A 14,151-nucleotide genomic window follows, 5' to 3' on the forward strand; every position below is an offset into this window, starting at 1 on the left:
TGGCTATTGCAGATTCAGTCTTCCCAGCCTGGTGCAGGGCTACAATTTTGTTTCTGGTGTCCTTTGACAGCTCTTTGGTCTTCACCATAGTGGAGTTTGGAGTCAGACTGTTTGAGGGTGTGCACAGGTGTCTTTTTATACTGATAAGTTTAAACAGGTGCCGTTACTACAGGTAATGAGTGGAGGAAAGAGGAGACTCTTAAAGAAGAAGTTACAGGTCTGTGAGAGCCAGAAATCTTGATTGTTTGTTTCTGACCAAATACTTATTTTCCACCATAATATGCAAATAAAATGTTAAAAAAAATAGACAATGTGATTTTCTGGATTTTTTTTTCTCAGTTTGTCTCCCATAGTTGAGGTCTACCGATGATGTAAATTACAGACGCCTCTCATCTTTTTAAGTGGTGGAACTTGCACTATTGCTGACTGACTAAATACTTTTTTGCCCCACTGTACATTGTGATACAGTGAACCCTGTAACAGGTAGGGGGCGCTGCATGGTCTCCCCAGTATACGCACAGAGGCGTATTGAGGCTGTGAGAGTGCATGGCAGTTGCATGCATGGATGTGATTATGTGACAAAGTCCGGCATTGTGGTGAATGGCCGATATATGTGTTGCAGAGGAGGGGACTCTGCGCTGCCAGCCTAAAGCGATACGGTGTTCTGGGACCTGTAGTCCTACAAGTATAGGGTTGTAAAATAGTCGTGGGAGGTTTGGCAGGGCTAGTTATGTGAGATGGGCGGAACAAACTAGCCACACACCCACACTCCCACCCAGGGGAGTTGTTCAAGGTATATAATGTGACCAGGGTGTGGGTCACATGTTCCCATGTGGTTCCTGTGTGGTTCCAGTGGGAGGTCCTGGGAGTAGGACCGGATCCCTGAATAGCACACTGAACCACCTGTGTTGAATTTCCTGGGAGTAGGAGTTCTGAATAGCACATGGTGGGGCTTTGGACATGGTGAGCCTGGTGTGTTGGATTCCTGGGAGTAGGAGTTCTGAAGAGCATATGGTGGGGCTTTGGACTTGCGGGTGGCCTGGGGTGTTGGACGAGGTCCTGAATAGCACCTGGACAGGTCACATGTGCGGTTCATGTGGGGAAGCTACAGTCCTTCGGTGGGTCTGGACTGACTAATGTGTGCCGACCAGGCAAGTTGGTGATCCCCGTTTGGCAGCTTTCCCGGAAGAGTGAGGACTGACAAGGAGTCAGCAGGTGGAGCAGGAGCTCCCATAAGGTACCATTGATTGTTGGTGCTTCATATGTTATATGAACTGTGTGGTAACCCATGGCAACTGGTCAGGAGGACCAGCGTGATTAGTTGCTGCAACCTGTGTGATATTAACTGTGTGGTAACCCACGGCAACTGGTCAGGAGGACCAGCGTGTTTAGTTACCGCAGACTTAATGTGATATCCAGATGGAATGTGTAATGGAGTGTTCCTGATACGGTTTATGAGTTAATAAACCAAAGTGACTGTTTTGTTTGAAAAAAAACGTGCCAGTGCACATTAATCCCGTGCCAAGCGAGTGTCCCCCAATACACTCTGTGAGAGCAATCTTACAAATATATATATACACACACACACACACGTCGTATATACTCAAGTATAAGCTGACCCGAGTATAAGACCCCTAATTTTGCCACAAAAAAACTGGGATATCTTAGACTCGAGTGTAAGACTAGGGTGGGAAATGCAGCAGCTACTGGTAAATTTCAAAAATAAGAATAGATACCAATAAAAGTAAAATTAATTGAGACATCAGTAGGTTAAGTGTTTTTGAATATTCATATTGAATCAGGAGCCCCATATAATGCTCCATAAAGTTCATGATGGGCCCCATAAGATGCTCCATAATAAAATATGCCCATATAATGGTCCATAAAGTTTATCATGGGCCCCATAAGATGCTTCATACAAAAGTATTCCAATATAATGCTGCTCAAAGGTTAATGATGGCCCCATAAGAAGCTCCATAGAAACATTTGCCTCATACAATGCTGCATAAAGGATGATTATGGCCCCATATGATGCTCCATGGAAAATGTGCTCCATATAATGTTTCATTAAGGTTGATTATGACCCCATAAGATGCTCCACAGAAACATTTGCCCCATATAATACTAAATTAAGGTTGATTATGGCCCCATAAGAGTCTCCATAGAAACATTTGCCCCATATGCTGCTGCTGTGAATACAAAAAAATGACATACACACCTCTTGTCCTGATCAAGCGGGAACACCGGCACTTGCGATATTCACCTGTCCCACCGCCGCGCGCCGCTCTGTCTTCCGTCTCTCTGCAGTGACTGTTCAGGCAGAGGGCAGCGCACACTAAACACATCATTGCGCCCTGACCTGAACGTCACAGCCAGAGGACGCGGAAAACGGAGCAACGGTTTAACAGGGACAGGTGAATATCACATGGCTCACCTCCCACATAATACTCACCGTCCCGGTGCAGTTCCTGCTTCTCCGATGTGATGGCGCCGGCAGCTTGTTCCTGTGTTCAGCGGTCACTGGTACCGCTCATTAAAGTAATGCATATGCAGCTCCACCCCTATAGGAGTGGAGTCGCATCCATATTCATTACTTTAATGAGCGGTACCACGTGACCGCTGAACACAGGAACAGCTGCGGGCGCCGGAGAAGCAAGGACATGCAGAGACGCGCCGAGAGCAGGTGAGTATGATGGACAGCTGCCGCTCCTCCTGCCCCGCTGACCCACTGGGACAATGAGTCGAGTATAAGCCGAGGGGCACTTTCAGCCTAAAAAACAATGGGATGAAAATCCCGGCTTATACTCAAGTATATACGATATATATAAATATATATAAATATAAATATATATATATATATATATATATATATATATATATATATATATATATATATGTATGTATGTATGTATGTATGTGTATATATATATATATATATATATATATATATATATATATATATATATATATATATATATATATATATATATATATATATACACTAGATGGTGGCTTGATTCTAACGCATCGGGTATTCTAGAATATGCATGTCCACAGAGTATATTGCACAGCCCACATAGTATATTGCCCAGCCACGTAGTTTATTGCCCAGCGACGTAGTATACAGCACAGAGCATATTGCCCAGTCACGTAGTATATTGCCCAGTGACATAGTATATTGCCCAGTCACGTAGTATATTGCCCAGCCATGTAGTATATTGCCCAATCACGTAGTATATTGCCCAGTGACGTAGTATATTGCCCAACCACATAGTATATTGCCCAGCCACGTAGTATATTGTAGTCACGTAGTATATTGCAGTCACGCAGTATATTGCCTAGTCACGTAGTATATTGCCCAATCACGTAGTATATTGCCCAGTGACGTAGTATATTGCGCAGCCACGTAGTATATTGCCCAGTTACGTAGTATATTGCCTAGTGACGTAGTATATTGCGCAACCACGTAGTATTTTGCCCAGTGACGTAGTATATTGCCCAGTGATGTAGTATACAGCACAGAGCAACGTAGTATATTGCCCAGTTATGTAGTATATTGCCCAGTGACGTAGTATACAGCACAGAGCCACGTAGTATATTGCACAGCGAAGTAGTATACACCACAGAGCCACGCAGTATATTGACCAGCTACGTCGTATATTGCCCAGCCAGGTTTGTCACAGTTTTAAAAAAAACATATACTCACCTTTCCGAGGGCCCCTTGTAGTCCACGGCAGCTTCCGGTCCCAGGGTTGGTATGAGTGCAGGACCTGTGATGACGTCGCGGTCACATGACTGTGACGTCATGGCAGGTCTTTCTAGCGCAGGCGCGCAGGGCCTGTGATGACGTCGCGGTCACATGACCGTGACGTCATGGCAGGTCCTTCTCCCATACCATCTTTGCCACCGGAACCTGCAACGGAAGATGGGGGCCGGCGCGAGCGGCTCAGCGGACTACAGAGGGTGAGTATAGCAGTTTTGTTTTTTTTTATTATTATTTTTAACATAACATTTTTAACTATTGATGCCGCATAGGCAGCCTCAATAGTAAAAAGTTGGGGAGACACAGGGTTAATAGCAGCGGTAACGGAGTAAGTTACCCGCGGCATAACGCGGTCCGTTACCGCGGGCATTAACCCTGTGTTAGCGGTGACCGGAGGGGAGTATGCGGGCGACAGTCACTGACTGCGGGGAGTCGCTGATTGGTCGCGGCAGCCATGACAGGCAGCTGGCGAGACCAATCAGCGAATGAATAACTGTGACAGAAAGACAGAAGGACAGAAAGACGGTAGTGACCCTTAGACAATTATATAGTAGATATATATATATAATGCTCCATACAGTTCATGATGGGCCCCATAAGATGCTCCATTTTAAAACATGTCCCATAAAATGCTGCACAAAGGTTGATGGCCCCATAAGATGCTCCATGGAATATTATGCCCCATATAATGCTGCACAAGGGTTGATGGCACCATAAGATGCTCCGTAGAATATTATTCCCAATATAATGCTGCACAAAGGTTGATGGCCCCATAAGATGCTCCATAGAGTATTATGCCCCATATAATGCTGCAAAAAGGTTGATTGCCCCATAAGATGCTCCATGGAATATTGTGTGTCGGTGCCGGTGTGCTGAGCAGGCGGGGACACCAGCGCGCTATGGGGGCCAGGTGCGGGAGTCGCCTGTCCCCGTTCCACCGCAGAGCACCGCTGTGTCTTCTGGGTCTCTGCAGTGACTGTTCAGGCAGAGGGCACGCAGTAAACACATCATCACGTCCTCTGACCTGAACGTCACAGCCAGAGTACACGGAAGACAGAGACTGGCGGGGGAAGGGGACAGGTGAATATCGCTAGGCTCACGTCCCCCGCTATACTCACCCTCCTAGCGCGGTCCCTGCTTCTCCTATGGTCTCTGGCACCGGCAGCTTGTTCCTGTGTTCAGCGGTCACATGGTACCGCTCACTAAAGTTATGAATATTCGCTCCACGCTTATGGGAGTGGAGTTGCGTCCATATTCATTACGTTAATGAGCAGTACCACGTGACTGCTGAACACAGTAAGAGCTGCTACGCCGAGACAACAGAGTCATGCAGGGAGGACTTGCAGTGATCGTGCAAGGAGTGGGTGAGTATGATGTGACAGCCGCCACTCCTGCCGCTCCCTGCCGACCCCTGTGACAATGACTCGAGTATAAGCCAAGAGCGGCACTTTTAGCCTAAAAAATGGGCCGAAAATCTCGGCTTATACTCGAGTATATACAGTACACATACTATATGCATAGATGACATAATTGAATGCAGTCAACTCAGTCCAGATATTTTGTTCTTTGATAGTTATTACAGGCAAAATAGCACAAAATGATTTTGTGCAGTTTAACCAAAATAGGAAAACAGACTTAATCCCATACTAATCTACACAATTGGATCGATCAATACATTATGCTAACATGTTTAACAAAATTTGTGTGACAAAATGAATCCGTAAATTTAAATGCTCAACACATATACAAATATACAGTACAAACCAAAAGTTTGGATACACCTTCTTATTTAAAGATTTTTCTGTATTTTCATGACTATGAAAATTGTACATTCACACTGAAGGAATCAAAACTATGAATTAACACATGTAGAATTATATACTTAACTAAAAAGTGTGAAACAGCTGAAAATATGTCTTATATTCTAGGTTCTTCAAAGTAGCCACCTTTTGCTTTGATGACTGCTTTGCACACTCTTGGCATTCTCTTGATGAGCTTCAAGAGGTAGCCACCAAAAATGGTCTTCCAACAATCTTGAAGGAGTTTCCAGAGATGCTTAGCACTTGTTGGCCCTTTTGCCTTCACTCTGCGGTCCAGCTCACCCCAAACCATCTCAATTGGGTTCAGGTCTGGTGACTGTGGAGGCCAGGTCATCTAGCGTAGCACCCTATTACTCTCCTTCTTGGTCAAATAGCCCTTACACAGCCTGGAGGTGTGTTTGGGGTCATTGTCCTGTTGAAAAATAAATGGTGGTCCAACTAAAAGCAAACCAGATGGAATAGCATGCCGCTGCAAGATGCTGTGGTAGCTATGCTGGTTCAGTATGCCTTCAATTTTGAATAAATGCCCAACAGTGTCACCAGCAAAGCACCCCCACACCATCACACCTCCTCCTCCATGCTTCACGGTGGGAACCCGGCAACTAGAATCCATCCGTTCACCTTTTCTGCGGTCGCACAAAGACACGGTGGTTGGAACCAAAGATCTCAAATTTGGACTCATCAGACCAAAGCACAAATTCCCACTGGTCTAATGTCCATTCCTTGTGTTCTTTAGCCCAAACAAGTCTCTTCTGCTTGTTGCCTGTCCTTAGCAGTGGTTTCCTAGCAGCTATTTTACCATGAAGGCCTGCTGCACAAAGTCTCCTCTCAACAGTTGTTGTAGAGATTTGTTTGCTGCTAGAACTTTTTGTGGCATTGAACCTGGTTTCTAATCTGAGCTGCTGTTAACCTGCGATTTCTGAGGCTGGTGACTTGGATAAACTGATCCTCAGAAGCAGAGGTGACTCTTGGTCTTCCTTTCCAGGGGCGGTCCACATGTGAGCCAGTTTCTTTGTAGCGCTTGATGGTTTTTGCCACTGCAAACTTTCAAAGTTTTCCCAATTTTTCAGACTGACTGACCTTCATTTCTTAAAGTAATGATGGCCACTCATTTTTCTTTACTAAGCTGCTTTTTTCTTGCCATAATACAAATTCTAACAGTCTATTCAGTAGGACTATCAGCTGTGTATCCACCAGACTTCTGCACAACACACCTGATGGTCCCAACCCTATTTTTAAGGCAAGAAATCCCACTTATTAAACCTGACAGGGCACACCTGTGAAGTGAAAACCATTTCCGGTGACTACATCTTGAAGCTCATCAAGAGAATGCCAAGAGTGTGCAAAGCAGTCATCAAAGCAAAAGGTGGCTACTTTGAAGAACCTAGAATATAACACATACAGGTCCTTCTCAAAAAATTAGCATATAGTGTTAAATTTCATTATTTACCATAATGTAATGATTACAATTAAACTTTCATATATTATAGATTCATTATCCACCAACTGAAATTTGTCAGGTCTTTTATTGTTTTAATACTGATGATTTTGGCATACAACTCCTGATAACCCAAAAAACCTGTCTCAATAAATTAGCATATTTCACCCATCCAATCAAATAAAAGTGTTTTTTAATAACAAACAAAAAAACCAACAAATAATAATGTTCAGTTATGCACTCAATACTTGGTCGGGAATCCTTTGGCAGAAATGACTGCTTCAATGCGGCGTGGCATGGAGGCAATCAGCCTGTGACACTGCTGAGATGTTATGGAGGCCCAGGATGCTTCAATAGCGGCCTTAAGCTCATCCAGAGTGTTGGGTCTTGCGTCTCTCAACTTTCTCTTCACAATATCCCACAGATTCTCTATGGGGTTCAGGTCAGGAGAGTTGGCAGGCCAATTGAGCACAGTAATACCATGGTCAGTAAACCATTTACCAGTGGTTTTGGCACTGTGAGCAGGTGCCAGGTCGTGCTGAAAAATGAAATCTTCATCTCCATAAAGCATTTCAGCCGATGGAAGCATGAAGTGCTCCAAAATCTCCTGATAGCTAGCTGCATTGACCCTGCCCTTGATGAAACACAGTGGACCAACACCAGCAGCTGACATGGCACCCCACACCATCACTGACTGTGGGTACTTGACACTGGACTTCAGGCATTTTGGCATTTCCTTCTCCCCAGTCTTCCTCCAGACTCTGGCTCCTTGATTTCCGAATGACATGCAAAATTTGCTTTCATCAGAAAAAAGTACTTGGGACCACTTAGTAACAGTCCAGTGCTGCTTCTCTGTAGCTCAAAAGTGGCTTTACCTGGGGAATGCGGCACCTGTAGCCCATTTCCTGCACACGCCTGTGCACGGTGGCTCTGGATGTTTCCACACCAGACTCAGTCCACTGCTTCCTCAGGTTCCCCAAGGTCTGGAATCGGTCCTTCTCCACAATCTTCCTCAGGGTCCGGTCTCCTCTTCTCGTTGTACAGCGTTTTCTGCCACATTGTTTCCTTCCAACAGACTTACCATTGAGGTGCCTTGATACAGCACTCTGGGAACAGCCTATTTGTTGAGAAATTTCTTTCTGGGTCTTACCCTCTTGCTTGAGGGTGTCAATGATGGCCTTCTTGACATCTGTCAGGTCGCTAGTCTTACCCATGATGGGGGTTTTGAGTAATGAACCAGGCAGGGAGTTTATAAAAGCCTCAGGTATCTTTTGCATGTGTTTAGAGTTAATTAGTTGATTCAGAACATTAGGGTAATAGGTCGTTTAGAGAACCTTTTCTTGATATGCTAATTTATTGGGTTATCAGGAGTTGTATGCCAAAATCATCAGTATTAAAACAATAAAAGACCTGACAAATTTCAGTTGGTGGATAATGAATCTATAATATATGAAAGTTTAATTGTAATCATTACATTATGGTAAATAATGAAATTTAACACTATATGCTAATTTTTTGAGAAGGACCTGTATTTTCAGTTGTTTCACACTTTTTTGTTAAGTATATAATTCCACATGTGTTAATTCATAGTTTCGATGCCTTCAGTGTGAATTTACAATTTTCATAGTCATGAAAATACAGAAAAATCTTTAAATGAGAAGGTGTGTCCAAACTTTTGGTCTGTATTGTATATACAAATGTTTTCAAATAACATTTAATAGAAGACTTACTTAAGTTTGAGTTCAGTACGGGTGCAAAGGTCAAAGGATAGTTGCTGGATGAGAGAAAGCAGAACAGGTTGAGTAAGTGGGCAGGGATGTTGTCCAAAAACTTGTTGCAAATCCACTGTCTCACAGACATACAGGATTAAATTTAGGTCTGAAGCTGTTAAAGCCTGTTTAAAAAAAAAATATGTATAAATTAATTATATCACCATGTGTTACAGTACCTAAAATATATATATATATATATATATATATAAAAAAAAAGAACTTTGGGCAATGAGAGAATGCAAGGATTTACGCTTGTTTTTACCAATGAATATTTCAGGTAACTTTATCATGTAAATTAAACAAATATCTACAATCCCAAATCCAAGAAGGTTGGAATGCTCTACAAAATGTGAAGAAAACAAGAATGCAATGATCTGGAAATGTATTATAGCCACATTTTATTCACAACAAAACAATTAATGTATATCAGAAGTTGAAAGTTAGGCTATGTGCACACGTTCAGGATTTCTCGCAGAAAATTCCTGAGAAAAAACGGACATTTTCTGCAAGAAATCCGCAAGAAAACCGCATGCGTTTTGCCGCGTTTTTTTCCGGACATTTCCCAATGCATTTTGTAGTGGGAAATCTGCAAAAGAACCGTAAAATTAATGAACATGCCGCGGTTTTTACAGCGATGCGTTTTTTTCGCGGAAAAAAACGCATCATGTGCACAAAACATGCGGAATTCATTCTAAATGATGGGATGCTTATTGTATGCGGTTTTATAGCATTTTATCGGGAAAACCCGCGAAAAAACTGCGAAAAAAACGCAACGTGTGCACACAGCCTTAGACATTTTCCATTTAAATTTTTAAAAACAAAGGGATGATAAAAACGGCACTGTGTGTGACAGACGGTCAGTTAATACAGTGGGTATGGAAAGTATTGAGATACCTTTAACCCCTGAAGCTTTTTTCAGTTTTGCGGTTTCGATTTCACACCACTCCTTCCCAGAGCCATAACTTTTTTACTTTTCCGTCAATATGGCCATGTGAGGGCTTATTTTTGTGGGTTGAGTTGTACTTTTGAACAACATCATTGGTTTTACCATGTTGTGTACTAGAAAATGGGGAAAAAATTCCAAGTGCGGTGAAATTGCTAAAAAAGTGCAATCCCACACATTTTTTGCTTGGCTTTTTTGCTAGGTTCACTAAATGCTAAAACTGACCTGCCATTAGGATTCTCCAGGTCATTATGAGTTCATAGACACCAAACATGTCTAGGTTATATTTTTATCTAAGTGGTGAAAAAACATTCCAAACTTTGCTAAAAAAAAAAAATGGCGTAATTTTTCGAGACCCACAACATCTTCATTTTTCGGGATCTCGGGTAGGGTGAGGCCTTATTTTTTGCGCGCCGAGATTTTAATGATAGCTTTTTGGTGCAGTTACATTCGTTTGATCGCCCGTTCTTGCATTTAACCCCTTCATGACCTTGGGATTTTTTGTTTTTCCGTGTTCATTTTTCACTCCCCTCCTTCCCAGAGCCATAACTTTTTTATTTTTCCGTCAATTTGGCCATGTGAGGGCTTATTTTTTGCGGGACGAGTTGTACTTTTGAACGACATCATTGGTCTTAGCATGTCGTGTACTAGAAAACAGGAAAAAAATTCCAAGTGCGGTGCAATCCCACACTTGTTTTTTGTTTGGCTTTTTTGCTAGGTTCACTAAATGCTAAAACTGACCTGCCATAATGATTCTCCAGGTCTGTACGAGTTCATAGACACCTAACATGATTAGGTTCTTTTTTACCTAAGTGGTGAAAAAAAAATTCCAAACTTTGCTAAAAAAAAAAAAAAAAAAAAAAAAAATTGCGCCATTTTCCGATACTCGTAGCGTCTCCATTTTTCGTGATCTGGGGTCGGTTGAGGGCTTATTTTTTGCATGCCTAGATGACGTTTTTAATGATAGCATTTTGGTGCAGATACGTTCTTTTGATCGACCGTTATTGCATTTTAATGCAATGTCGCGGCGACCTAAAAAACGTAATTCTGGCGTTTCAAATTTTTTTCTCGCTATGCTGTTTAGCGATCAGGTTAATGCTTTTTTTTATAAGATAGATCGGGCGATTCTGAGTGCGGCGATACCAAATATGTGTAGATTTGAATTTTTTTTTTATTGATTTATTTTGATTGGGGCGAAAGGGGGGTGATTTAAACTTTTATTTTTTTCACATTTTTTTTTTTTTACTTTTGCCATGCTTCAATAGCCTCCATGGGAGGCTAGAAGCAGGCACAACGTGATCGGCTCTGCTACATAGCAGCGATCTGCTGTTCGCTGCTATGTAACAGAATTGCAGGTATGCTGTGAGCGCCGACCACAGGGTGGCGCTCACAGCCACCGGTGATCAGTAACCATAGAGGTCTCAAGGACCTCTATGGTTACAATGGAGACGCATCGCCGACCCCCGATCATGTGACGGGGTCGGCGATGACTTCATTTCCAGCCGGAAGCGGTAGTTAAATGCCGCTGTCTGCGTTTGACAGCGGCATTTAACTAGTTAATAGGCGCGGGGAGATCGCGATTCTGCTCGCGCCTATTACGGCCACATGTCAGCTGTACAAAACAGCTGACATGTCCCGGCTTTGATGCGGGCTCACCGCATTTGCCATGCTTTAATAGCCTCCATGTACAAAACAGCTGACATATCCTGGCTTTGATGTGGGCTCACAGCCGTAGCCCACATCAAAGCAGGGGATCTGCCATTGAACATACAGTTAGGTCCATATATATTTTTACAGAGACAACATTTTTCTAATTTTGGTTATAAACATTACCACAATGATTTTAAACAAAACAATTCAGATGCAGTTGAAGTTCAGACTTTCAGCTTTCATTTGAGGGTATCCACATTAAAATTGGATGAAGGGTTTATGAGTTTCAGCTCCTTAACTTGTGCCACCCTGTTTTTAAAGGGATCAAAAGTAATTGGACAATTGATTCCAAGGCTATTTCATGGACAGGTGTGGGAAATCCCTTCGTAATGTCATTCTCAATTAAGCAGATACAAGGCCTGGAGTTGATTTGAGGTGTGGTGCTTGCATTTGGAAGGTTTTGCTGTGAAGTAAACATGCGGTCAAAGGAGCTCTCCATGCAGGTGAAACAAGCCATCCTTAAGCTGCGAAAACAGAAAAAACCCATCCGAAAAATTGCTACAATGTTAGGAGTGGCAAAATCTACAGTTTGGTACATCCTGAGAAAGAAAGAAAGCACTGGTGAACTCATCAGTGCAAAAAGACCTGCACAACTACGGAAGACAACAGTGGTGGATGATCGCAGAATAATCTCCATGGTGAAGAGAAACCCCTTCACAACATCCAACCAAGTGAACAACACTCTCCAGGCGGTCAGCGTATCAATATCCAAATCTACCATAAATAGAAGACTGCATGAAAGTAAATACAGAGGGTTCACTGCACGGTGCAAGCCACTCATAGAACAAAAAGGCTAGACTGGATTTTGCTAAAAAAACATCTAAAAAAGCCAGCACAGTTCTGGAAGAACATTCTTTGGACAGATGAAACCAAGATCAACCTCTACCAGAATGATGGAAAGAGAAAAGTATGGCAAAGGCATGGTACAGCTCATGATCCAAAGCATCCCACATCATCTGTAAAACACGGCAGAGGCAGTGTGATGGCTTGAGCATGCAAGGCTGCCAGTGTCACTGGGTCACTGGTGTTTATTGATGATGTGACACAGGACAGAAGCAGCCGAATGAATTCTGAGGTATTCAGAGCTATACAGTGTACCAAATGCTGCCAAACTGATTGGTCGTTGTTTCATACTACAGATGGACAATGACCCAAAACATAAAGCCAAAGCAACCCAGGAGTTTATTAAAGTAAAGAAGTGGAATATTCTTGAATGGCCAAGTCAGTCACCTGATCTCAACCCAATTGAGCATGCATTTCACTTGTTAAAGACTAAACTTCAGACAGAAAGGCCCACAAACCAACAGCAACTGAAAACCACCACAGTGACGGCCTGGCAGAGCATCAAAAAGGAGGAAACACAGCGTCTGGTGATGTCCATGAGTTCAAGACTTCAGGCAGTCATTGCCAACAAAGGGTTTTCAACCAATACTAAAAATGAACATTTTATTTAAAATTATTGAATCTGTCCAATTACTTTTAATCCCTTAAAAACAGGGTGGCACATGTTAAGGAGCTGAAACTACTAAGCCCTTCATCCTATTTTAATGTGGATACCCTGAAATAAAAGCTGAAAGTCTGAAGTTCAACTGCATCTGAATTGTTTTGTTTACAATTGATTGTGGTAATGTCTGTAACCAAAATTAGAAAAATGTTGTCTCTGTCCAAGTATATATGGACCTAACTGTACTAATCCGGCCGATGGCAGAAAGGGGTTAAATTTTTTACTTTCACTGCAGCCATTTGGAAAATTCAAGAAAGTTCTTTTTTTTCTCATTAATGGACGTTCTGTACCCCATATTGACTGAAAAAAGAACTGTGGCCTCCCCTCTAACACTCTCGCACCCCTCCAATCTATTCTAAACTCTGCTGCCCGACTAATCCACCTGTCCCCCCGCTATTCCCCGGCCTCTCCCCTCTGTCAATCCCTTCACTGGCTCCCCATTGCCCAGAGACTCCACTACAAAACCGTAACCATGACGTACAAAGCCATCCACAACCTGTCTCCTCCATACATCTGTGACCTCGTCTCCCGGTACTTACCTACCCGCAACCTCCGATCCTCACAAGATCTCCTACTCTACTCCCCTCTTATCTCCTCTTCCCACAATCGTATACAAGATTTCTCTCGCGTATCACCCCTACTCTGGAACCCTCTACCACAACACATCAGACTCTCGCCTACCATCGAAACCTTCAAAAAGAACCTGAAGACCCACCTCTTCAGACAAGCCTACAACCTGCAGTTACCACCGATCGACCAAACCGCTGCATGACCATCTCTACCCTCTCCTACTGTATTCTCACCCATCCCTTGTAGATTGTGAGCCTTCGCGGGCAGGGTCCTCATTCCTCCTGTACCAGTTATGACTTGTATTGTTTAAGATTATTGTACTTGTTTTCATTATGTATACCCCTCCTCACATGTAAAGCGCCATGGAACAAATGGCGCTATAACAATAAATAATAATAATAATAATAAAAAAGAAACAGAAATGTAGTAATTTTTGCACATTTATTAAAGAAAAACTGAAATATCACATGGTCATAAGTATTCAGACCTTTTGCTCTGTATTGAGTAGAAACACCCTTTTGAGCTAGTACAGCCATGAATCTTATTGGCAATGATGCATCAAGTTTTTCACACCTGGATTTGGGAATCCTCTGCCATTCTTCCTTGCAGATCCTCTCCAGTTCCATCAGGT

The 14,151-nt window shown here is 42.7% G+C and overlaps 1 protein-coding gene across 2 annotated transcripts in view; it reads right to left on the reverse strand.

Annotated features, from left to right (window-relative positions):
• Window positions 1-14,151, reverse strand: part of EDC4 (enhancer of mRNA decapping 4) — a 928,397-nt gene that overhangs the window by 200,490 nt on the left and 713,756 nt on the right. For both annotated transcript variants that reach the window (XM_069740123.1, XM_069740124.1), the window contains one exon: window positions 8,752-8,915. In XM_069740123.1, the coding sequence (XP_069596224.1) occupies window positions 8,752-8,915 (164 nt within the window). The remainder of the gene's footprint in view (window positions 1-8,751; window positions 8,916-14,151) is intronic.

This window comes from Ranitomeya imitator, chromosome 9, assembly GCF_032444005.1.
Source record: "Ranitomeya imitator isolate aRanImi1 chromosome 9, aRanImi1.pri, whole genome shotgun sequence".
NCBI lineage: Eukaryota > Metazoa > Chordata > Amphibia > Anura > Dendrobatidae > Ranitomeya > Ranitomeya imitator.